Source organism: Bos javanicus, chromosome X (assembly GCF_032452875.1).
Source record: "Bos javanicus breed banteng chromosome X, ARS-OSU_banteng_1.0, whole genome shotgun sequence".
In the NCBI taxonomy this organism is placed as follows: Eukaryota; Metazoa; Chordata; class Mammalia; order Artiodactyla; family Bovidae; genus Bos; species Bos javanicus.
Genome location: NC_083897.1, coordinates 60,313,217 through 60,340,631, shown reverse-complemented (window position 1 = coordinate 60,340,631; position 27,415 = coordinate 60,313,217). Strand labels below are relative to the sequence as shown.

The 27,415-nt window shown below is 41.5% G+C and overlaps 1 protein-coding gene and 1 long non-coding RNA gene across 17 annotated transcripts in view; both read right to left on the bottom strand.

Moving 5' to 3' along the window:
- TMEM164 (transmembrane protein 164) overlaps window positions 1–27,415 on the bottom strand; it is a 180,190-nt gene that overhangs the window by 132,082 nt on the left and 20,693 nt on the right. For 2 of the 16 annotated variants that reach the window (XM_061409437.1, XM_061409439.1), the window contains exon 2: window positions 23,556–23,627. The exons of the other annotated variants lie outside the window; for them this stretch is intronic. In XM_061409437.1, the coding sequence (XP_061265421.1) occupies window positions 23,556–23,627 (72 nt within the window). The remainder of the gene's footprint in view (window positions 1–23,555; window positions 23,628–27,415) is intronic. 16 annotated transcript variants of the gene reach the window in all.
- On the bottom strand, window positions 17,561–21,704 carry LOC133243040 (uncharacterized). Its single transcript, XR_009734949.1, has 2 exons — window positions 21,617–21,704; window positions 17,561–19,301 (listed from the first exon to the last, which is right to left on the bottom strand). It is a non-coding gene; the product is annotated as an uncharacterized LOC133243040 (long non-coding RNA).

Sequence of the window (27,415 nt, the reverse complement as noted above, 5' to 3'; positions counted from 1 at the left end):
ACAGTTGTTGGGGAATGCTTGGAAAGCAATGAAACACAGGACCTTGCTTTCCTCCATGGAGCCAGTGTTTGAAAAAAAAGACTGAACACTACAACCACTGTCTTAAAATAAACACAATATCCTCACTTTGATTAGTAGGGTTATACTTAGGTACAACCATTGAGTGGCACCATGTAGCATCTATTCATACACTTCAATGACCACAAAACCCCAAATATGTGGCAGATGACTGGCTACTTCCACTCTAAATAAAGACAAGGCAGAAATGGAGAAGAGGGTGGTCTCATTAAAAAGAAACATGGATGTAAACCAAGTCAGTAACTTCTACACAACACTCCTGTGTCCATGCCCAATCACCTCTCAACTATTCAGGTAGGAATTCAACAAATATTGAGATGCTAAGTGCCATCTAATTCTGTTTAGTCAGTGTCTCCACTTTTCTTCAATTTCCTTTCAGTAGAGAATCCTTACCTATTAGCACTCAGGAAAACACTTCCTCTTCCCACTTCCACATGGACAAATGCCGCAGTTCCCCCACCCACTCATTCAGTCTAACAAGGCACTTCCCCCACCCACTCATTCAGTCTAACAGTAAGGGAAATGGAAGTGGTGGTAGTTTCCCAGAACCACCCTCCAAACCCCCTCAGGTCATTTTACAGAGCAGTCATTCTCAAAGTTCAGGGTGCACAAATATTCTGGAGTCATATCCCCAGGTCAACTCCCCTCCCCCTTACCTGGACTCAAATAGGCCTGGGGAAGAGTATAGGAATCAACATTTTTAATAGGCATCCAAGGTAACTCTGAGGCAAATGGTTTAAAAACCAAACCTTGAAAAACTCCACTGTGGAAATTCTAGCCAGCTGAGTCCCCACCCCTGAACTGAGAATGTGAAGTCACTCAGTCATGTCCAACTCTTTGCGATAGTCCATGGAATTCTCCATGCCAGAATTTTGGAGTGGGTAGCCATTCCCTTCTCCAGGGGATATTCCCAACCCAGGGATTGAACCCAGGTCTCCTGCACTGCGCCACATTTTTTACCAGCTGAGCCACCAGGGAAGCCCTGAACTGAGAATACCAGTTGCCAATCAGAAGGCTGGGTGATCTGATGTGAGACAGTGACTGAAGGCAAAATGGACACAAGAGAAGAAAACAGCATCCCAGTCAACGTGCCCCCAGCTATACTTTAGTTTTTAAAAATCCCATATTTTTACTTTAATCCAAGCAGATGGCATTGCCTTTCCAGCAATCTCCTCCTGGCACCAGAAAAGGAACTCAACAGAGACCATTTAGAAGGAAGGTATAGAAGTGGGAAGAGAAACAATGTTAATTTGCTTGGCCCTGCCCCAACTTGCTCAGCCTCCTTACCTCTCCTGATGGTTGGTTTCCATTTCTGGAACTCTGTGCTGCTGTGGCAGAGAAGAGAGGCCAAGGTGGGGCAGTCTTCTCTGACTCACATTAATGTTTTCCTCTATTACATGAATAATCAAGAGTTGACTGGAAAGAGGAATAAATGAAAGGCAAATATTCTACTGAGAGGTTAAATAGGATAAAGAAGGCCCCCTGTTGGTTGAGAGATGTGAGGTGATAAATGAGCAGTCAGAATCCCTGCCTCTTTTCATTTTCACTGTTTGCCAGGAACACAGATTTAAAACCCATAACGTCAGCACTGAGCCTGAAAGAAATAATCAGGTATCTGTTTTTTTCCACTGTTCCTCATAATACCCAGAAGAGTCTTCAGCAGTTCCTGTTAACCCTAAAAGCCTAAATGTTAACCAACTGTTGTTGATTCAGCCCCAAATCTACAATTGTGGACCTAGATCTGGTCTATTTTATTGTGGTAAGAACATTTAACATGAGATCTATTCCCCTAACAAATTTTAAATGTACAAGAGAGTATTGTCAACTATAGTGAAATGTCATACAACAGAGCTCTAGAACTGTTCATCTTGTATAATTGAACCTCTATGCTCACTGATTAGCAATCTCCCAGGCCCTGGTAACCCATCCCTCCCAGGTTCTAGTAACCATCATTCTACTCTGATTCTATGAAGTTGACTAGCTAAATACCTCATGTAAGTGGAATCATGCAGTATTTGTCCTTCTTTGACTGGCTTACTCCACTAATCATAATATCCTCAAGGTTCACCCATATATCATGGTATATGACAGGATTTCCTCCTTCTTAAGACTGAATAGTTCCACTGTGCATTTTTATATTTTCTTTATCCATTCATCCATCGTTGAATGGCATTTGGGTTGTTTCTATATCTTGGCTACTCTGAATAGTGCTTTAAGAACACTGGTTGGCTAGGTATCTTTTCAAAAGTCTGATTTCAGTTCTTTCAGCTAAATACCCAGAAGTGGTAAGTAATTGCTGGCTCATATGGCAGTTCTATTTTTGAGGAATATCCATACTGCTTTCCATACCAGTGCACCATTTTGCATTCTTATCAACAGTGTACAAGTGTTCCAATTTATCTACATCTTCACTAACACTTAAATTTTTTTTCTCGCTATTATCAAGAAATGGAAAGGCAAGTGTTGGTATGACCATTTTTACTGAAAGAAAACAGTCCTACTCAAGTTGACTCAACAAAATAGAGGTTTATGGTAAGAAAACAGGTATTCCATGAGAATCTGTGTGGGATAATGCTTGGCCTTAGGCGATCTGGAAGGCGGTTCTAGGTCCAAGGTGGTTACGAGGAAGAGCTACCCTGTCTCTCAGGGCATCTCTCCTCCTCTTACTGTTTCCTCGTGGCTTCTCTCTCCTCATAGCACCAGCTTGGACTTGGCCTGACATGCCTGCTCCCCTCCCTGTCATCTTTTGGCTCTTGTCCCAGCTGCTGCTGCTGCTGCTAAGTCACTTCAGTCATGTCCGACTCTGTGCGACTCTATAGACGGCAGCCCACCAGGCTCCCCCGTCCCTGGGATTCTCCAGGCAAGAACACTGGAGTGGGTTGCCATTTCCTTCTTCAATGCATGAAAGTGAAAAGTGAAAGTGAAGTTGCTCAGTTGTGTCCAACTCGTAGTGACCTCATGGACTACAGCCTACCAGGCTCCTCCGCCCATGGGATTTTCCAGGCAAGAGTACTGGAGTGGGGTGCCATTGCCTTCTCCAGTCCCAGCTGCAAACTGTCTTATTTAGTCTCTCAGCTTCCCAATTCTAATTTCCTAGGAGAGGAAACTGAATGGCCCAGCTCATCTTATCAAGCTCATACTGCACCCCAGGTGACCCACTGGCTGTTTGGGGGACAGGTGGCCACTCCCAGTCCGGTCAGCCTAAGGCAGGGAGGCAAAGTCCCCTGCACAGTTCATGGCTACTGTCCCCTCCCACCCCAGCACAGCGGGCCTGGAGTGGTTTGCCTTTGAAGGTGATATGGATCCAAAGGCACAGTAAAATATATATGCCCAAGTCTGAGGCTTTGCATGTAATTTGAAAGTCAATAATATGTCCATTCATGAGCTTCCAACACCCATATTTTAACCTTCATAATTAAGAAAAAAGATAGCATCTGACCTCAACATAGGCTTTAGCCCTCAGTGCCTACTAAACTGACCTTTTTAAACTGGTAAAAAGAATCCAAGTATGTTTTAAAGAGGAAAAACTTTAGTACTTTAATAAGGCTTCCCTGGTGGCTCAGATGGTAAAGAGCCGCCTGCAATGCAGGAGACTCAGGGTTCAATCCCTGAGTAGGGAAGATCCCCTGGAGAATGAAATGGCAAACCACTCCAGTATTCTTGCCTGGAAAATCCCATGGATGGTGGAGTCTGGCAGGCTACAGTCCATGGGTTGCAAAGAGTTGGACATGACTGAGCAACTAACAAAAAAATAAATAAAAAGGCAAAAACACCATGCTGTCAGCTCCCTGAGATAGACAGGAAAGGAGAATAAAGTCTGAGGTAGACAAATCCTGATAAATGGATACCACTGGCCTTTAGCCCATCTCTCTTGACAGGCCTTCAGTCAGCTTACTTTATACCATATGAGCATCTTATCTTCCTCCAAGTTTCTCCAAGTAGCATGTGAGGTCAGCGTTCAGTGTTAAGTAGAACAAGCGAGCAGCATCACAAACTGACAGATGGCAACTGAGAGCTTATCACTCTTGGATTATTTAATTCCCACACTGGAGAGTAAAGCATTCTATTTTGACAGCCACTTAATAATGGCTGTCAGACACTTTAACCACTTTCAGGCTAAACCTTCCCCTCCATAACCTTATTTCCTCCCATCAATTCCCAGATGCAAAATAAAAAAAAAAAATCATAAATGCCATGCCTGCTAAAGTCAATACCTTTGCTAGTGACAAGTGCCTAGACCAAGGACAACACAAAAACAGTGACAACCATGGAGAATAACAGAGAACCAACAGGTCAGAACAACAACAAAAAAATCTGATGGTGGCCATCTTTGTAAAATGAGCAAGAGATGCTGCTGCTGCTGCTGCTACTAAGTCGCTTCAGTTGTGTCTGACTCTGTGCGACCCCAGAGACGGCAGCCCAACAGGCTCCCCCGTCCCCAGGATTCTCCAGGCAAGAACACTGGAGTGGGTTGCCATTTCCTTCTCCAATGCATCAAAGTGAAAAGTGAAAGTGAAGTCGCTCAGTCATGTCTGACTCTTGGAGACCCCATGGACTGCAGCCTACCAGGCTCCTCCGTCCATGGGATTTTCCAGGCAAGAGTACTGGAGTGGGGTGCCATCGCCTTCTCTGGAGCAAGAGATGATGAGAAATTAAAAGGTTGTCTTGCTTTGAAAACAGGTTTCTCAAACTCAGACTGAGTCCTTCTGGAGTTGAAGAGATTCCAAATAGGGTTTCAAAGATCAGAGCTGCAAAATCCTAAACACTTGTGAAAGATTTTGATATTTAGTCTTATCTCACAATTATCCCTGAGCAGCTTAGTTTATTGAAGAGTTTTCCTGGAACTCTTAGCAACATTAATTGAGTTGCATCTTATCACTCTGGGTAAGTTGTGGTAACTCTGGAGGAGGGAGCGGGCAGAAAGGCACTCTGTTTCTGGTACCCAATTGCAGTTATCAATCTTTTCATCCCATGAATCACCTATTATCCCATGAGTCACCTATTATCCCTTCTTCAAAATAGCCCTTCAGTCAGAAAGAGAAAAACAAATATTGAATACTAACCCATATATATGTGGAATCTAGAAAAATTGTATAGATGGCCTTATATGCAAAACAGAAATAGAGACACAGACACAGAGAACAAAAGTATGGATACCAAAGGGGAAAGAGGGATTGGGAGATTGGGACTGACACATATACTCTACTGATGCTATGTGTAAAATAGACAACAGATGGGGACATGTGTATAGGACAGGGAAACTCGACTTAATGTACTGTGGTGACCTAAAATGGAGGGAAGTTCAAAAGGGAGCAGGTACAGGGAGCAGACATATGTATATGCTGGAGAAGGAAATGGCAATCCACTTCAGTATTCTTGCCTGGAAAATCCCATGGACAGAGGAGCCTATGGGGCTACAGTCCATGTGATCGCAAAAGAGTCAGACACAACTTAGCAACCAAACAACAAACATATGTATACATATGGGTGATTCATTTTGCTATGCAATAGAAGCTAACACAGCATTGTAAAGCAACTATGCTGCAATGCAAACTAATTAAAGAGAAAATCAGCCCTTCAAAATCCCTTATGCTTCTTTTTCATCATAGACACTATACAGCAATTAAAAGGAATGAAGTCGTGCTACATGCACTGGCATCCAACTCTACTGCCCAGTGAGGAAAGTTTCAGATTGTAAGGAATCAACCCAGTTTTGTTAAAAAAAAAAAAAAAAAAGATAAAAGATCTGAAAGAATAAATGCAAGCCATCAATGATTATCTTCAGTAGACAGGATTATGGAGGATTTTCACTTTCTTTTTTGCCGTTTTTCTTACAAAACATGGGCCTATTTTTCCGTTTGGGGCTTTTTTTTTTTTTTTTTTTTGCAATCAAGAAAAGGATATTTTTAACCCTCTGCAGTTCATTGGTAGGTAGTACCAACATGGCATTGGTTTGCATCTCTGATTTGTAGGTTCTGGAGTGGCTAGAAGGGAAAGAGTACCACAGAAGGGTCTCTTTTACAAGAAAGCCATTCTACTCTGTTAATGGAAGTCAACACTCAGTATGTACATCCCATGAATGTGACAGAAGGCAGTGTACACAGAGGTCAAACACAGTGGCTCTGGAGTACAGGTTCAAGTCTCAGGCTACTCTAAACTTGTTTTAAGTTTCCTCCTCTGTTGACTGATGATTCTGTACCAAACACTTGGAACATGTCAAGCATATGATGCACTCAACAAATGGTAGCTATTCTGAAAGAGTTGTAATTGAAAATCATTTTCATTTAATTTCAGTTATAATGTTTGCAATTTAATTTAAAATACTTTCAGCATAGACACTGTGATATGTGTGTTTATTAGTTTTCTACACTGTAGGACAGTTAATTAACATTTAGTGCTATGCTGGAAACCCAGTAGCACTAGCTAGCAAGAGTTGATTCTGTGCATCCTTCCCTGTTAGTTTAATGAGGGCAGACTGGTAACTTGAAAAGGACCATGCAAATTGGCAAATGCTATAAATCAGGACTTTAAGTGTTTTTACCAGTACCTCACTGTTAACATCTGAAAAACCCTAACCGAGAATACACACTCAAGGGGTGATTAACTACAACTCATGGCTATTTTGAAGAAGGGATAATGGGTGGCATATGGGACAACAAGGTTGATAACTGCTGTTGGGTACCAGAAACAGAGAGTTATTCTGTCTGCTCTCTCCTTCAGAGCTACCATAACTTACCTGGAGTGCAAATCAATGAATGTTGTTCAGTTCGAAACTGAGATCTCTAATCAAAGCCCACAATCAAGAATTCAGCAAGGAAAAGACAAACTATCCAGTTTTTTAAAATGGGCAAAGAACTTGAACAGATATTTCTCCAAAGAAGACATTAAATGGCCAATGAGCACATCATTGGTTATTAGGGAAATACAACACAAAACCACAATGAGATACCACTTCACGCCTACTAGGATGGCCATAATTTTTTAAATTATAAAATAAGTGATAGCAAGAAGGTGGAAAAATTGGGACCTTGGTCTATTACTGGTGGGAATGCAAAATAGTTCAGCTGCTGTGGAACAGAGTTCTACAGTTCCTCAAAAAGCTAAATATAGAATAACCATGTGATCCAGCAATTTCACTCCTAGGTACATACCCCAAAGAACTTTAAAAAAGAGACTAAACAGATACTTGCAAGTCAATGTTCATCGCAACATTATTCACAATAGCCAAAGGGAAATAATCCAAGTGTCCACAGACAGATGAATAAACAAAATGTGGTATATCCATAAAACAGAGTATCATTCAGCCTTAAAAAAGAATGACATGTTACATTATGCATGACCCTTAAAAACATTGTGCAAAGTGAAATAAGCCAGACACAAAAGGACAAACATTATATGACTCCACTTATATGAGGTAGCAAGATAGGCATATTCACAGAGACAGATAATAGAACAGTGGTTCCCAGGGGCTGGGGGAGGGGAAAATAGGGACTTACTGTTTAATGCTTAATGGTAAGGAGTTTATATTTGAAGTGATGAAAAGGTTTTGTAAATAGATAGTGGCGATGGTGGCAGAACGTTGTCAACATAATTAATGCCACTGAACTATGCACTTCAAAATGGTTACAATGGCAAATTTCATTATATATATTTTTATCACAATATAAAAAAAATACTGTAATATATCAAAAATCATTAATTGTACACTTTAAGTGGGTGAACAGTATGGTACCTAAATGATATCTCAATAAAGCTTTTTTTTAATCCCTCAAGCAAGTCATGGGGAAATTGGGGAGGGGGTGATGAAGGCATTCTCTATCTTGATTATGGTATATACTTGTCAAAACTTGCAAAACCCTATAATAAAAAGGGTGAATTGCACTGTATGTAAACTATAACTTTTTTTAATGGATAAAAAGCTATACTCAAATGCTTCTATGAAATCCTTCAAATGGTTTGTTAATTAGATCAATGGACATTAGAAATATATTTCACTGGGGAACTTCTTGGTGCTCAAGATGACTGGACCAGTTAGAAGTATTTAGGCACTCCCACCCTTGCAAACCTTGAATTAAGAGTTGGCCAGCCCAATGACCTTCACCTCTTGGGAATGACACACTAGGTTCAGGAGTCCCAACAAATGTTATGTACAGACACTTAATGGAGGTTTTGAATGTGCCCTTTAGAAAAGTAAGGTGAATCCTATAGCTAGAATACTGTTACATCTATCTCCAGGGAAACTTTCTCACAAGACAGTGGTTGGCAACAGGAGATGGAATCTCTCTGGGCATACAAATCAGGCTGTCTGTTTTCTGCCTGATGATTAATAAATGTTTATGTGGTAGAATTTGATCTGAATTGCTTTCACTGTAATACCCTGGTTGTAGGGAGAGAACCTTATAGCCCTCACCTACCTCTAACTGTTGAAAATCAATGATACTCACCAAAACAGAATCGAGTAACTGGACAACCAAATTGGCTTATTAGATATCAATTTGCACAAATATCTTGGGGACTTCTGTACAATCAGAGGTGTGTCTGATCTTGGTAATTTCCTTCAAGTAAAATCAAACTGAAGAAACAAAAACATCAACTTTCCCATTCAGGCTACATGGCTAACAGGGGTGAGGGGATAGAAGCTGCTCATGTTTATTACTTATTTACAAGGTAATCCATTCTGAAAGAGATGGGAATACCAGACCACCTGACCTGCCTCTTGAGAAACCTGTATGCAGGTCAGGAAACAACAGTTAGAACTGGACATGGAACAACAATCGCGTTCAAAATCACGAAAGGAGTACATCAAGGCTGTATATTGTCACCCTGCTTATTTAACTTATATGCAGAGTACATCATGAGAAACGCTGGGCTGGAGGAAGCACAAGCTGGAATCAAGATTGCCGGGAGAAATATCAATAACCTCACATATGCAGATGACACCACCTTTATGGCAGAAAGTGAAGAAGAACTAGATGAAAGTGAAAGAGGAGAGTGAAAAAGTTGGCTTAAAGCTCAACATTCAGAAAATGAAGATCATGGCATCTGGTCCCATCACTTCATGGGAAATAGATGGGGAAACAGTGGAAATAGTGGCTGACTTTATTTTGGGGGCTCCAAAATAACTGCAGATGGTGACTGCAGCCATGAAATTAAAAGATGCTTACTCCTTGGAAGGAAAGTTATGACCAACCTAGACAGCATATTAAAAAGCAGAGACATTCCTTTGCCAACAAAGGTCCATCTAGTCAAGGGTATGGTTTTTCAAGTAGTCATGTATGGATGTGAGAGTTGGACTATAAAGAAAGCTGAGCACCGAAGAATTGATGCTTTGGAACTGTGGTTCAAGGGACTCTTGAGAGTTCCTTGGACTGCAAGGAGATCCAACCAGTTCATCCTAAAGGAAATCAGTCCTAGGTGTTCATTTGAGGGACTGATGTTGAAGCTGAAACTCCAATACTTTGGCCACCTGATGTGGAGAGTTGACTCATTGGAAAAGACCCTGATGCTGGGAGGGACTGGAGGCAAGAGGAGAAGGGGACGACAGAGGATGAGATGGCTGGATGGCATCACTGACTTGATGGACGTGAGTCTGAGTGAACTCCGGGAGTTGGTGATGGACAGGGAGGCCTGGCGTCCTGCAGTTCATGGGGTCACAAAGAGTCGGACATGACTGAGCAACTGAACTGAATCCTACATTTTTAAAATTAAAGTACAATTGACTTACAATATTATACTAGTTTCAACTGACAACATAGCGATCCAGCATTTTGATACATCACAAAATGATCAGCAGGATAAGTCTAGTTACCATCTGTCATACAAGGTAATACTATTAAATGAATTTTGTTTCATGGAAGGATTTCCCATTTAATCTGCTGCTCGCCTAGGTATTTTATCCCAAGGGTCAGACTTTACCATATGGATCCAAGAAAAAGAAAAAAAAGAAAACGATGACATTTAGCAGTAGCAAAGATCAGTTTGGGGACACATCAGAGGCAATGTGGTTATGAGCCCAAGCAGTAGGTAACCTCAGAGGAGCATGGAGGGAGGTTCAGTGAAAGAAGAGAAAGCAAAAACCACCAGAAGGAAGTGAAGGCTTTGTTCTGTTCTCTTTTTTTTTAAATTACCCTGTATACCAAAGGAACATTTCATGCAAAGATGGGCTCGATAAAGGACAGAAATGGTATGGACCTAACAGAAGCAGAAGATATTAAGAAGAGATGGCAAGAATACACAGAACTGTACAAAAAGATCTTCACGACCCAGATAATCACGATGGTGTGATCACTGACCTGGAGCCATACATCCTGGAATGTGAAGTCAAGTGGGCCTTAGAAAGCATCACTACGAACAAAGCTAGTAGAGGTGATGGAATTCCAGTTGAGCTATTCCAAATCCTGAAAGATGATGCTGTGAAAGTGCTGCACTCAATATGCCAGCAAATTTGGAAAACTCAGCAGTGGCCACAGGACTGGAAAAGGTCAGTTTGCATTCCATTCCCAAAGAAAGGCAATGCCAAAGAATGCTCAAACTACCGCACAATTGCATTCATCTCACAGGCTAGTAAAGTAATGCTCAAAATTCTCCAAGCCAGGCTTCAGCAATATGTGAACTGTGAACTTCCTGATGGTCAAGCTGGTTTTAGAAAAGGCAGAGGAACCAGAGATCAAATTGCCAACATCTGCTGGATCATGGAAAAAGCAAGAGAGTTCCAGAAAAACATCTATTTCTGCTTTATTGACTATGCCAAAGCCTTTGACTGTGTGGATCACAATAAACTGTGGAAAATTCTGAAAGAGATGGGAATACCAGACCACCTGATCTGCCTCTTGAGAAATTTGTATGCAGGTCAGGAAGCAACAGTTAGAACTGGACATGGAACAACAGACTGGTTCTAAATAGGAAAAGGTGTTCGTCAAGGCTGAATATTGTCACCCTGTTTATTTAACTTACATGCAGAGTACATCATGAGAAACGCTGGACTGGAAGAAACACAAGCTGAAATCAAGATTGCTGGGAGAAATATCAATAACCTCAGATATGCAGATGACACCACCCTTATGGCAGAAAGTGAAGAGGAACTATAAAGCCTCTTGATGAAAGTGAAAGTGGAGAGTGAAAAAGTTGGCTTAAAGCTCAACATTCAGAAAACGAAGATCATGGCATCTGGTCCCATCACTTCATGGGAAATAGATGAGGAAACAGTGGAAACAGTGTCAGACTTTATTTTTCTGGGCTCCAAAATCACTACAGATGGTGACTGCAGCCATGAAATTAAAAGATGCTTACTCCTTGGAAGGAAAGTTATGACCAACCTAGATAGCATATTCAAAACAGAGACATTACTTTGCTAACAAAGGTTCGTCTAGTCAAGTCTATGGTTTTTCCTGTGGTCATGTATGGATGTGAGAGTTGGACTGTGAAGAAGGCTGAGCGCTGAAGAATTGATGCTTTTGAACTGTGGTGTTGGAGAAGACTCTTGAGAGTCCCTTGGACTGCAAGGAGATCCAACCAGTCCATTCTGAAGGAGATCAGCCCTGGGGTTTCTTTGGAAGGAATGATGCTAAAGCTGAAACTCCAGTACTTTGGCCACCTCATGCGAAGAGTTGACTCACTGGAAAAGACTCTGATGCTGGGAGGGATTGGGGGCAAGAGGAGAAGGGGACGACAGAGGATGAGACGGCTGGATGGCATAACTGACTCAATGGACGTGAGTCTGAGTGAACTCCAGGAGTTGGTGATGGACAGGGAGGCCTGGTGTGCTGCGATTCATGGGGTCGCAAAGAGTCGGACACGACTGAGCGACTGATCCGATCCGATTGTGTCATCATGAAGTGACTATACACAACTCCTTACAAAAAGATAGATAAAGGCTGTGGGAACTCACATTCTAACAGAACTAACAGAGTTGCAGTTACAGCTGAGGTCTTAAATTGCTAGGGACCTAGATCAAGCGAGACCACGACATGGTTCCATTGCCCTGAGTATTTTATAAAGGGGACATGCCTCATCATTTCACTAAAAGGAGGTTGATCTTGAGAACAATGACAGCCAGTTATTAAGCCCATATGCTAAAGTCAGGACAGGGTTATAAAAATATAAGCAATGTAATAAGGAACACAGTGGGGGCAGTAAGGAGCAGATAGAAGTAATAAGTAGAAATGTTCAACCTAGTTGAAAAGTTGAGTAGGGAGAAAGCAATGAGATTAAAAATCTAATGAAGAAAATGAGAAAATTTTCACTGGTCCTTCAAGGAAGTGGACCAGTGGGAACAGAATGGGTGGGCTGCCAGGGTGTCTTGGAAGGTTCAAGGAGCCATCAAGACACACCTTTCAAAGCGCCAGGCCCACAAAGGGCACTCACTAGTGGTGACCAAACAGCTGGTCTCCCCTCACATAGGTGGCCTCTCCCACTTCCCAACTCCAAGCCTTCGAAGCTGGTGTGGATCTGAGCCACAGGAAGGCACAAAATAACTGGAAGCTAATGCAAAAATAAATCATTTGTGTTCTCTGATGGGGCTCGGTTTTGATGGAGTTGGTGAATCACTACTGCCCAGCTCTACCCACTAAAGGACCAACCAATAACTCCCAATCCCTGCCAGTAGTTTGCATGCCCCTGGAGGAGACAACCTTGCGATGCCACTCTCTCTCATCACTCTTCTTCTCGTGAATTGCTAATGGCTCCCTGTTACTGACCATATCAAGTCCACATGTCTCCTCTGGATAGTCCAGCTTGCTGTACTCTGCCTCTGCTTGGCCTCTGCTCAACCATCTCCCTCCTTGCCCAGTGCAGAGTTCCCACTAGAAGCAGTTTCCATTTGGAACCAAACTCACAGCTTCTTCTCTCACCACAGTTCTACCAGGATCTGGGCTGCCTTGCCAAAATTCCAGGCAGCCACCATGTCAAGACTGCTGTAGATTATTATAAATACTGAGCTTCTCTTAGCCATACAAGAAAAGGGGACTGTACCTTTCAATATTCTGTATGATCCTGCACTGTCCATTATGGTAGCCACTACTACCCATGGCTATTCATGGCTATTTCCAACTACTTAAAATTAAATAAAATGAAAAAAATCAGTTCCTCACTTGCAGTAACTACATGTCACTATCCCCACATGGCTAGCAGCTACTGCACTGGAGAGTACAAATACAAAATATTTCCATCAAACTACAAACTTCTATTGGCTAGTGGAGTACTACACTATACACTTGAGAGAGGAACAGCCTAACGTGTGCTAAAACTGTCATTTACCACCTCTTGGAAAACTTAAGGAACCACATTTAATAAAAAGGAATGCATAGGACTCAGGGATACAGCTTATCTTAAGTAATGAGGAAAGCATTCTTATCACTGATCCCAAAGAGCTCTGCAATCACAGGTAATTACCATATCCCATTTTTGTTAGCTTGTTCTTGTGTGTGTTGGAGGGGGGGGTAGTCATTGAAGTCACATGCAGCAGACCGCAGGAAGCCTTCAACAAAGCATTCATAGACTAGTCAGACCTCTGTATATTAAGCTCCTTGGTAGGTTCTGGGAGCCAAAGGGAGAGCATGACCCAGTCCCTGCCCTAGGAAGAAAGTCCATACACAGAGAACTACAGAAGGAGTCAGAAAGGAATAAAGGCTGTAAGAAAAGGACCTTGGGGCAGAGAGATCAAATGAATGGGAGGAAGAAGGGAGGACTGCACGGACAGGGAGATGACTTCAAATCTGGATCAAGCTGTAAAGATGACTAGAATTTTGAAAAAGAGTTTGGAGGATGAAAGGGGAAAACTGCATAAGCAAAAGGGGGAATGAGTGCCCAGGGTGCATTTATGGCTGAGTGAGACAAGCAAGAAATATGACAGCTAATACACAATTCTTTGAAAATTTCCCCACTCTAATAATCAAAGAATACATTAAGATGCCATTTTCACAAAGATTTTGCTTTAGTGAAAATCTGTTAGCAAGGACGAGATGGAACAGGCTCTCTTCGACGCTGCTGGTGGGAATTAAATGGGTACTACAATTTTGAAAAGGCATATTAAGCTCCTTAAAAACATTCCTTCCCCTGACCTTATAATTCCATTTCAAGGAAAATGGCCTACACAATATAATCTAAATTATAGAGATTTATGCACAAAGCAGGTTTTTTTGCAGTCATTTATAATAGCAGTCTGAGTAGTAGTGACAAAGACTTCAACAAGTTAAGAGATAACTTATATTACATGCATAAAATAGAATACTACTCAGCAATAAAAATGAATAAATGGCAAAAAAAAAAAAAGAATTACACTTCTGACAAATTTTAAATGACATGCAAAATGTTTGTGAGAATGGTATGTGAAAAACAAAATCAGGGTATAAGTTTGGTAGTATATAATATATAGTCACAACCATGTAAATCAATATAAATAGAAAAAAGAAAATAAAGCAAAAATGTTAACATTCTGGTAAGAAGATTACGGGTGATTTTTATTCATCATACCAGGACTCACCAAACTATGACCCACAAACCAAATCTGACCCACTAACTGATCTGTATATAAAGTTTTACTGGAACACAAACACATGTTCATTTCTATACTGTCACTGTCCATGGCTGATTCTGTGCTACAATAGCAGATCTGAGTAGTAGTGACAAAGACAAAATTACTTACTATCTGGCCCTTACATAAAAATGTTGCCAACGCTTGTGTCTTTCAAATTTTCCATAAAAAGTACGTATTAATTTGCAATGGGCTTCTCTTGTGGCTCAGCTGGTAAGGAATCTGCCTGCAATGTGGGAGACCTGGGTTGAATCCCTGGGTTGGGAAGATACCCTGGAGAAGGGAAAGGCTACCCACTCCAGTTTTCTGGCCTGGAGAATTCTGTGGACTGTATAGTCCATGGGTCACAAAGAGTTGGACACGACTGAGCAACTTTCACTTTCATTAATTTGCAATAGTTTTCTAAAAGGTGTATTGCCACTTCCCTGGTGGCTCAGATGGTAAAGCACCTGCCTGCAATGCAGGAGACCAGGGTTCAATCCCTGGGTTGGAAAGATCACCTGGAGAAGGGAATGGCTACCCACTCCAGTATTTTTGCCCAGAGAATCCCATGGACAGAGGAGCCTGGTGGTCTACAGTCCATGGTGTTGCAAAGAGTCAGACACAACTGAATGACTACCACACACACACACACGAACAAGCTAACAAACTCAGATTTTATTATGCAAGTAACTGGGGGCTCTAGAAGCTTATGAAGACAGGACATGATCTGACATGATTGCAGATCACTTAAGATGGAATTTAAACTGAATGCCAGGCAAAGTCTGTGATTCATCAGCAGCTGTGACTCTGGGCCACTCCTCATTTAAAGGGGAAGATTAACTTAAGATGTGGCTTGTTGTTTTCAAACTTCCTCCTGTGAATTCAGTTCAGTTCAGTTCAGCTCAGTCACTCAGTCGTGTCCAACTCTGTGCAACCCCATGGACTGCAGCACACCAGGCTTCCCTGTCCATCACCAAATCCCGGAGCTTACTCAAACCCATGTCCATCAAGTCGGTGATGTCATCCAACCATCTCATCCTCTGTCATCCCTTTCTCCCTCCACCTTTAATCTTTCCCAGCATCAGGGTCTTTTCAAATGAGTCAGTTCTTCGCATCAGGTGGCCAAAGTATTGGAGTTTCAGCTTCAGCTTCAGTTCTTCCAATGAATATTCAGGACTGATCTCCTTTAGGATGGACTGGTTGGATCTCCTTGCAGTCCAAGGGACTCTCAAGAGTCTTCTCCAACACCACAGTTCAAAAGCATCAATTCTTCGGCGCTCAGCTTTCTTCATAGTCAACTCTCACAACCATACGTGACTACTGCAAAAACCATAGCTTTGACTAGATGTACCTTTCTTGGCAAAGTAATGCCTCTGCTTTTTAATATGCTGTCTAGGTTGGACATAGATTTTCTTTCAAGGAGCAAGCATCTTTTAATTTCATGGCTGCAGTTACCATCTGCAATGATTTTGGAGCCCAAGAAAATAAAGTCTCTGTTTCCATCGTTTCCCCATCTAATTGCTATGAAGTGATGGAACCGGATGCCATGATCTTAGCTTTCTAAATGTTGAGTTTTAAGCCATCTTTTTCACTCTCCTCTTTCACTTTCATCAAGAGGTTCTTTCCTTCTTCTTTGCTTTCTGCCATGAGGGTGGTGTCATCTGCATATCTGGGGTTATTGATATTTCTCCTGGCAATCTTGATTCCAGCTTGTGCTTCTTCCAGCCCACCCATTTCTCATGATGTACTCTGCATATAAGTTAAATAAGCAGGGTGACAATATACAGCCTTGATGTACTCCTTTTGTGATCTGGAACCAGTCTGTTGTTCCATGTCCAGTTCTAACTGTTGCTTCTTGATCTGCATGCAGATTTCTCAGGAGGCAGGTCAGGTGGTCTGTTCCACAGTTTGCTGTCATCCACAGTCAAAGGCTTTGACATAGTCAATAAAGCAGATGTTTTTCTGGAACTCTTGCTTTTTTGATGATCCAACGAATGTTGGCAATTTGATCTCTGGTTGCTCTGCCTTTTCTAAATCCAGCTTGAACATCTGGAAGTTCACAGTTCACATACTGTTGAAGCCTGGCTTGGAGAATTTTGAGCATTACTTTGTTCGCATGTGGGATGAGTAAACCTCCTCTGAGTAAACCCTACAAAATGGTCTCTTCCCTGTAATGACCAATCAAATTTGTTCCTCCAAAGGGGAGGCCACATGCAAATTTGTGACTTCTGCCTGGATAGACAGTTTAAAAGTTCAGGGTGGTAATCCTCTATTGGTGAAGTTAGTCCTCTATCTTTCAAGCTTCTTCCTGTCTCCTACTTTTCATTTATATTCTAGAACGATACAGGGAGATGATATTGGGTAAAGGGCAGGGAGGGGCAGGGAAAGGCATAAAAGTAAACAAAACCTTTAGATACTTTGGTCTCAAGGGCCCTTAAGGAGTCACTAGATCTACCCACACTTAGAATATGGTCAAGGCCCTAAATCCTATCTCCAAGGAATATGGTCCTTCTGGTTTTTTCCTTAGAAAGAGGAAAGATGATTTCTGTCAGAGAAAGCCTCCTGTCCATAGGTTTTCTGCAGGTTCTCTAAGCCCTCACCACCTGCCTCAGGCCTGGTTCCCCAGGCGTACTGCAGTAACCAGTTCATACAAACCACTGTTTACTCATTCTCTCAGGAATTAACACAGCAAAAGGATGGAAATGGTCTGAAGACAAGTTTTGTTTCAAATAAACACACTACCAATCAAAAAAAAAAAGATTAATCATCTCAGAATGAGAAACTCCAAACTACCATAATTTCAGGTCCAGATGCAATAAAAACATAGTAAACAGGTCTCTGGGTTTTGGCTGTTTTTTCTTTTTTCCTTTTAAACACATGATATTTTGGGGGCATTTCAGCAAATGAAAGCTGGGAATTTCATTTGGGGCACTTTATAAAACAGAATGATTTGCATGTAACTCTGGTAGCTGTTTTTTAGAAGTTGATTTATGTTGTATTTTATTGGTTCACAAGAGATATTGGAAACAGAATGCACTGAGGTGCTCAATTATTTAACAGATCATACTTAACATTTTATATTTTAACATATACCCAGTGCCAACAATTGTTCTCACGAGCTTTCTAAACCATTAAGCTGCACTCCTCTCCTTTTTCTAAATCAAATATAAGTAATTTGTTGTCATAGCAATGCTTCTTCCCACTCCAAAATAGTTCAATACAGGCTTTGTTTCTGCAGACAACTATCTGTCTACCAAAAATTGGTCATTATCTGCCATCTTCTTGACAAATGTCTGATTAAATTTTGCTGCCTGGCTTCTACAGTCATCATGAGACTGTATTTCTGTGGCACTTTCTAGCACATGTACAGAAAAGGGGCTTATAAAAGCCCTGTGGAATTGCCTAGAAGCATATCACAGCTAAGTCGCTGAGTGACAGCCAATCTCCCCAGTCATGATGACATCGATCCTTTGCATTATTACCCAGCTTAACAGTTTATAGAGTGCTGCCACTCACTCTATTGTACTTAAGGCAGTACTGGGTAATGCTTTCTTATATGCTTCTTCAATTCCCTGCATCGAGTGGGCTATTTAACAGGGCATATCAGTAGTAAGCTACACTTGTTCTGACCTTTATCCTCTAAGGCTAAGTTCTGCTTCTCTATCCTATTGATGAGGTATATATTAAGCAGCTGAAGGCAATTAAATAAGCTTTGGAATTGCAAATAGATGGAACATCTGAGACACAGGATATCATTTGGCCAGTCGCTTGTGCAATGGCTCACTGACAGATATTAACTGTTCAGATAAACACACAAGACCATCCCCCCAGAGTCAGCAACAACATTCATGCTAATCTCATATTTGTAGAGCTTGTTAGTTAACAAAGCAGTTTTGCAAAAATGGTCTTACTTCGACTATACCACTTGTCTATCCATCCCCCTAACACATGTAAACACAACTGGATTAGGATATGAGTACCTAAAATCTTATTCCCTGCCTTACAGTTTACCCTTTTAAAATAAGAATGAACAATTGGTATTTTCAAGCCCTGACCTTTATTTCATGCAGCCATATTCTGTAGAAGCCAAAACCACCCTCTCCCACCACCATAACCATTAGGTTAGAATTTCTTTCACATCAAAATAAAAACAAATTAGAAGGAAAAGAATCAAGAGGGTGAGGAGAAGAGATTCTTTGCCATCAGCCACAGTCTTTAAAAGGAAAAGAATAGGGTTGAGGAGATGGATTTCCAGGAAATTTCCCTTTTCTTTATACATTCCTGTACTTTTAAGGTTTTTTTGTTTGTTTGTTTATCTATGACCATATGTTACTTCTATAATCAAAAGGTAATGAGAGTGGGTCCTAACTGGCTCACTTGCTCCCCCTTCTTTACAATTCTCTGAGAGGGAAGGAGGCATTAGTGAAGAGGACCAGCTCAGAGTGCTTATTTCAGAAATCCAATCAGAACGAGGGGCTGCCCTAACAGAGCCTGAAAATGAGATTTCACAGAACTACACAGGGTCAAGAGCTGAAGCTGAAAAGTTCTATTCCCACCCAAATGTGACCAGATGTAATTTGTCTCTCTGTATGACTTCCAGCTTCATGTGGTCTGATTCTATTTGAGAATCTAATAAAAGGTGTAGTTGTTGCCATCATTTCTGTTGCTTGGTCCTCCTGAGAGCTTGTCTCCCACAGACTTGATTTTCTTTCTGCAGAGTGAGCAGAGGAGCTGATTAATTATTTAGAATCCCTATGTAACTATTATCTCAATTTCTGCACACCTCACCCCTGTCAGGTGGAAGGGGAATGAGCACTACCCACATAATTACATCCACTGAAACTAAAAGGCAGAGAGGTAACTCAATTTGAGCCATATCCCACAGAAAATGCTAGGCAATAAGAAGCAGAGTGCCTAAGGGTCTGAAACCTGTCTGACCAACCAATAGTAATGTCTATGCGGCCCAAGAGAAATAAAGCTCTCTTTCCCAACCTCCTGCCCAACCCAAGAGGAATACAGCTTTCAAAACTGTTTTAATGATGACAAAAAGCCTCTGGCTCTTGAGGCTATGAGGGTGTTAATTTTGTTTGGCAAAGTCAAATTGCTTCAAAAATTTAATTCTATGTCTGGGAAGGTGCAATTCAGATTTTAAATGTGTTTCTTCCCTGGAACTCAAAATCCAATTTACCCTGCCCCCCTAGAAGGATGCTTTTGCTTTCACCAAGTCACCCTTACTCATCTATCTACAGGCTAAGGTGCACCTGTCTTGAACACCTATCTTGAGCATTTCATTAATGGACCTAACAAAGAAAGGGGAAAAGTAACTTACTACCCCTAATAACATAGCAGCAAAATACATAAAGTAAAAGTTGACAGAACTAAAAGAACTAGATTGACCCACCTTTGTGGTGGTAAATTTTAACTATCCCAACAATTGATAAGAGTAACCCAATGAAAAACTGGGTGGGGCTGTCAAAGGGCAGCAACATTAACAAGGTTGATCTAGTGGACACTGGCCTCATGCTGCTGGGCCACAGAGCATCAGATTTCAAAGAATCAGACCATACAGACCACATCCTCTGATCACAATATTTCTAAGTTAGAAATCAACAACAAAATAACTTAGAAAATGTTTAACAATGTTTAAACAAATCCTAAACACCCCATGGGTTAAGAAATCACCATGGAAATTATAAACTAACAAGTTCCAAGTATCCTTAGAACTAACAACATAACAAAATACTGCATACCAAAGTCTGTGGGATCCAGCTAAAGCAGCACGTGGCTCAAAATTATTAGCCTTCAATACTTTTAATCAAATAAAGTCTGAAAATAAATGAGTTATAATAAGCATCCAACTTAAGTTAGAAAAAGAACAAGGGATAAAACTGAAAACTGGTTTACAGAACAATTTTTTAACTAGCAGAAATAAGACTCACATACTAAAGAGGATTAATAAAGCCCAAATTGCTTCCTAGAAAAGATAACAAAACTTAAAAATCTCTGGTGAGGTTGATTTTTTAAAATAAGTAATACTATGAATGAAAAGGGAGCTGTCTTTTTCATATCTGCAGTTTCTATAGTTAAGAGGCTATTAACCATTTTAAACCTCTAAGTATGAGCATTTAGGCAAAATGGTCACATTCTTAGAAAAACAAATTACTAACACCAATTAAAGAAGAAATTGAATACTTGAAAATTTCTACCATCATGAAAGAAATTGAATCAGTAGTCCAAAATCTTTCCACAGAAGACACCAAAGCCCTGATAGTTTTACTGGCAAGTTCTAGCAAGCACTCAAGAAACAAATAACTTCCATCTTCTGCAAACTATTCCAGAGTTTAGAAAATGAGGAAGCATTACCCAACTCATTTTATGAAGCTAGTAATAAATACCAAAACTTTACAGGGACAGTACAAGAAAGGAACCACAGCCAGACTCATTCCTGAACAGTTGTAAAAACACCAAATCTAATACTAGCAAATCATATCCAGGAACAAGAAAGATAATGCATCGTGATCAAGGTCATTTCATTTCAGGAATGCAAAGTTGGTTTAGTATTAGAAAATCAATATGATTTACCACATTGAAAGATTAAAGACCAAAAGTAATATGATCACCTTAACAGATGAAAAAGTCTTTGATAAGAAGCAACATCCATTTATGACTAACAAAAAACAACTTAGCAAACTCAGAATAGAAGGGAAGTTCTATAGTCCAGTAAAAGATATCACCAAAAAAATTTACAGCTTAACACCCAGTGAACAGATGGTAAAGAAACTGCCTGCAATGCAGGAGACCCAGGTTCAATGCCTGGGTTGGGAAGATCCCCTGGAGAAGGGAATGGCTACCCACTCCAGTGTTCTTGCCTGGAGAACCTCATGGACAGAGGAGCCTGGCGGGCTACAGTCCATGGGGCCACAAAGAATCTGACACGCCTGAGTGACTTAACAACTTTCACTTTTCACTTTCAACACCATACTTAATCGTGAAACACTTCAGTGTTTCCATGGTGCTAGAACCTACCTGCCAACGAAGGTAACTGTAAGAGACCTGGCTTCGATCCCTGGGTTGGGAAGATCCCCTGGAGGAGGGCACAGCAACCCACTCCAGTATTCTTGCCTGCGAAATCCCATGGACAGAGGAGCCTGGAAGGCTACAGTCCATAGAGTTGCAAAGAGTCTGACACGACTGAAGAGACTTAGCACACACGCACACCCTTTAAGACAGGGAAAAAGACAAGGTTATCTATTATTGCCACTTCTGTTAAACACTGTATTAGAGGTCTCAACCAGAATGGTAAGGCAAGAAAATGGTATTAAAGATAAAATGACTCCAAAGGAAGAGACAAAGGTTTCACTCATTGTAGATTATGATTACCAACATAGAAAACATACAAGAATCCTCAGACCAATTAATTATAATTAATTTGAAGCATTTAGCAATGTTGCTGGCTACAAAAAATGAACAAAAATCAACTATTTCTGGACATCATCAACTAACAATTACAATGTGTAATTTAAAAAGGAAAAAAAAAAGACCAGAGACTTTACAGGAGAGCTGATGAAGACCCTGAGTTTGGTATCAGACTAACTAGTTTCTAAAACCAGCTCCTCCACCAGCTGTGAGACTCTGGCAAGCAATTTAGCTACTTTGTGCCCTACCTTTTAAAATTCTTGTGAGGATTAAAAGAGTTAATAGGCAAAAAGCATTTAGACCGGTGCCTGATTCAAATGTATTCTTTTTAATGGCTGAGTAATACCCCATTGTGTGTATGTACCACAGCTTTCTAATCCATTCGTCTGCTGATGGTTCTAATGAGGTGGATGAAACTGGAGCCTATTATACAGAGTGAAGTAAGCCAGAAAGAAAAATACCAATACAATATAATAACGCATATATATGGAATTTAGAAAGATGGTAACAATAACCCTGTATGTGAGACAGTAAAAGAGACACAGATGTATAGAACAGTCTTTTGGACTTTGTGGGAGAGGGCGAGGGTGGGATGACTTGGGAGAATGGCATTGAAACATGTAAATTATCATATGTGAAACGAATCGCCAGTCTAGTTTCAATGCGTGATACAGGGTGCTCAGGGCTGGTGCACTGGGATGACCCAGAGGGATGGGATGGGGAGGGAGGTGGGAGGGGGGGCTCAGGATGGGGAACACATGTACACCTGTGACGGATTCATGTCAATGTATGGCAATACCAATACAATATTATAAAGTAAAATAATAATAATAATAAAATAAGGCAAAGAACAGGCATAAAGAAAAAAAAATAGACTGGTACCTGGAACAAAGTAAAAGCTGAATAAATGCTAATTATTATCACAGTGAAGAAATAGTTAATAGGCCTATAATCAAGAGCGCTGAGGTTCAAATTATTGGACTCTGACATCTCAACGGTAAAAAAGCCAGGGAGCCACCTGTCACAGGAGCCAATGAAACTCAACCATGTTGTCCCTTAGGCTTGGCACTGAACTCCCACACCAAACATACAGCTCATTACTCATACACCCTGCTGTCTGCAGTGCAATTAGCAAAAGCACACACCTTTTCTCTGGAGATTTCCACCCCATCTTCCCAACTCTTTTAACTGACAGCTAAAGTCAACAACTTCAAGCTTTCTGTGAGGATAAAATCCAGAGTTCTTGACAGTTCTTGACGGTTACTCTTTATCATCAAAAGACAAGGCAAACCTCAGCCCCTTAGGGCAGACTAATGCCAGGAGAGTTTCTGGAGGTATTCAAAGAAAGGCTGTTATTTGTTACTGCCTCCACTTCTTGGGGGAAAGGGGATAGACCGTAACTAATATTTCTTTGAGCACCTACTACGTTCCATGCACTTTTCTCAGGGCTTCACCAATATTAACTCATTTAAATTCTTTCTGTAATCTAATGAGACAGACAGAATTCTTAGCACCATTCTACAAATGAGACAGTGATTAGGTGACTTACTTAAAGCACAGAGCTCAGGAGTGACAGAAATTAGCTTCAAATCCAGATCTGTCTGCAAAGCCCTGCACCAAGCTAGAAGAGAAAGAAATAAAGGGGGGAAGTGGGTACTGCGTGTATGAAGCAATGCATGTCAATTCTCCTTCTGAAACCAGAAGGCACAACTCCAGTGGGGACGCACACGACCATCATGTGAATAGAAGACTGAAAAATCAGCAAACCAGCAGGGTTTCCAAGTTAGTGTTCATGATGTAACCAGGTAAAATGCTGCTGCCATTTCGTGGCATGACTGAGCATTATTTTTTTAAAACCCACAGAAATACTGCCCCTATGTGGCCTCATTTCACCCTCTCCTTCTCTGAAAACCAAGACAGTCATGACCAGGATATACACTCCTATGAATGTACACAGACCCAGGTGATCATGAATAAGGTAAAATTGGGCGGGAGGTGAAGAACAGGATGTGCATGCCACTTGAGTTTTGATGTCACCTGATTTTTATTTAACTCCTTCTACATGGCAGCACTGCCAGGCTAACTGACTTCATGGCCCACAAGTGATGAATATCCCCAACTGCTTTGATCTGGGACTGGTGAGCAAAGACTAACATTTATGCTGCACTGACTATGTGCCAAGCCCCACTGGCATCATAAACCACCTGTCAGGGCTTCCCCTTCCCTGTCCCCAAGTAAATGATTTTGTTCCCCCTAATGGCAGTACCTAACCTGAATGGCAGAAGAGATGACAAGAGCCTGGCTTTGGGGGCAGCCCCTCACAGCCCTTCCTGATGCAAGCTGACTGCTACATGTACCATCCAAGGTTCAAGAATATCCACACCCAAACACCCCAACAATAACACAGAAATACTTTTTAAGATCCAAGCTACCTAACTGCAGGACCACATAGGTTTTATAGGTTATTAACTTTAAGTGTTCTTGAATACAAGATGATTTTTTATGACAAAACAGATAAAGGAAAGGTCAATTACACAAGACCTAGTTATGGGTTAACCTGCTCTTAAACTCTGAAGGGAAATAAAAGTTGCACATACAACCTGCTGTTCAGATTGCTTCTCTTCTAAAAACCATCATCCCAAACCCTCTTACAAAACAGAACACACATTTTAATCATTCTAACCCAGAGCAATAAAATATGAGTGCCCCCTATTTAAGTGCCCTGTTACCCTTTCAGTTTTTATTTGATCTTCAGAAATACTTTTAGCACCACCACAAGTCTTGAAATTAAATAACTGCCACTTTAAGAAAGCTGGTTAAATTTTGACATGGGTAAGAAGCTACCTGAAAAGAAACTATTTCTTTATAAACTCCCGAGGAAAACTAGAACCCATGTGTAACTGCCTAAGCATGGTAAAGCCATTTGAGGTTAACTGACCCACCCAGGAAGTTCCTGAAGGCACTATGAGATTCTCCCCACTTTTACACTTCCAATGCATTTTGTCCACCATCCAGTTCCTTGACTTTTCCATTCTGCCAGGAAGTGAGAAATGAACCAAAGTGTCATCAAATGTACGAGTTGGGAGGGATCTTAGAAATCATCTGGTCCAACCTTCATTCACAGATGTGGAAAGTGAATCCCAGAGAAGGGAAGTAATCTATCTGACTATGCAGTGTTGGTGACTGGCAAGTCTCCCAATACAGTCTGCCCCACAGTAGAACAGAATTCTGCTACATGGGACTCTTCTGACTAATTCTTTAAATAGGCTTACCGAAAGTTGGCAGACTGTTCTTCATCCATAGGAAAAATATAATTGGTAATCTCTTTGTATTCTTGCCTAGAGAATCCCACAGACAAAGGAGCCTGGTGGGCTACAGTCCATGGGGTCGCAAAGAGTTGGACACGACTGAGCGACTAACACACACACAATCTCTTTGAATGACAAGCTCTACTAGCCTAACAGATAACACCACCAGCCTTGAAGTCAGCCAAACCTGTACCAGTTTGACCACTTTCTAGCTATGTGGCTTTGGGCATGATACTTAAACCTCTCTGAAGGTTATTGTCTTCATCTGTAAAATGGGAATGCCAATCATAGCATTGATCACACAGGGCGTTCAATACATATTTATATACAACTAATACATATAGTTGTGACTATTATTGGGGCTTCCTAGGTGATATTAGTGGTAAAGAACCCTCTGCCAATGCAGAAGATGCAAGAGATGTGGGTTCTATCCCTGCACCAGGAAGATACCCTGGAGAAGGAAATGGCAACCCACTCCAGTATTCTTGCCTGGAGAATCCCATGGACAGGGGAGCCTGGTGGGCTACAGTCCACGGGGTGGCAAAGAGTCAGACACGACTGAAGCAACTTAGCAGGCATGCACGTGACTATTACCACAATCTGGCACAGAGGAAGGCAGAGCTGTTAGCTCTCTAAACCTTGTCTGTGTGGGGAAGGGGCCCAGGGAAGAGCACCCAGAATCTCTACCTGGAATTACACCTGACTCTTCAGAGAAAGCCCCAGATTTGGAACTGAATTTTGGGCTTGGGAACTGGCAGGGAACAGGGCTAGAAGAAACAGCCTGATGCTGGCACCACTAGGAACCCATTCCCACTGTACTAATTCTCAGGCCTGCACAGAACACCAGGCCACCTCCCTCCTCTAAGGTAAGACTCACAACAGTTTAACAAAAAAAGGAGTGACTGAGGCAGAAAATTGATAAACCTACTAATCTTGGGAAGCCCATTAGAAACAGTAGGAAAAGTGCCCTAATTAGACACAGAGGGGTTAGAGTCAGTGGCTGTTTCAGTAAAGGCAAAATTCCCCATCTTTAGGCCTCTCACTGCTGCTATTTAGTCGCTCAGTTGGGTCCAACTCTTTGTGACCCCACAGATTGCAGTATGCCAGGCTCCTCTGTCCATAGGATTTTCTAGGCAAGAATACTGATGTGGGTTGCCATTTTCTTCTCCAGGAGATCTTCCTGACCCAGGGAACAAACCCGGGTCTCCTGCATCAGCAGGCAGATTCTTTACCACTGAGCCACCTGGGAAGCCCCTTAGGCCTCTTGGGCCTCAGCTATACTTCCAGTGGTAACCAGTGCTGGCCCTCCCTAGGCAAGCTTTCAAAAAAGACTAAAATGCAAACACTCTTCCCTCAACTATAAGGTAGTGAGAGCATAAAGCACAAACTGGAATTCTTGTTAAAGTTTTAACACAGGCCATTAGGTTCACTTGTCCTTCAACTGATCCAACAGAACAGGGCACTAAGACCTCAGAGGGAGGCAGCCCGACACTCCGGCCCTGGTTTTGCCATCCCCAAGTGGGGTGACCTTGGGCAAGTAGCTTCCTGTGCTGGGCTTCTTTTCCCCACTGCAAAATGAAGGGTTTGAACTAAAGGAACTTCAAACGCCCTCTGACCTCTAGCATTCTCCTGTTATAAGTTCTCCACATTAAAATGCAGTAATTAGACTATAAACGAGCCTTGATAATAAGCTCCCTAGGGAGCAGAAACCATATCTGATGTTTCCTGTGTATCTCACAGTCCTGAGTATGATGCACGGCTCAGAGTCATTGCATAGGACGTGCTGAGGGATACGGATTCCCACAGTGCTTAGTGTATCAGACACTTTACATGTGCCAGGTGGTTCGCAAGCCTCTCTCCCACCAGACTTTCTGAGTATGTCAGGTTTTACTATTCCTGGGTTTTTAAAAGCAGCGTTACACAGGGAAACAAAGCTCCTTGTCACTTCACCTGACAATAATTGAATACCGAAGTGCCAGGCACCCTTATGAGGAGCCCTGCAAGTACAACTATTGTTCTTGAGGAACTCCTGAATTTTACCTCATAGAGCTTATTAGATCTCCCCGACAGGCGAGCAAGAAGCTGGCAAACAATGGGATGC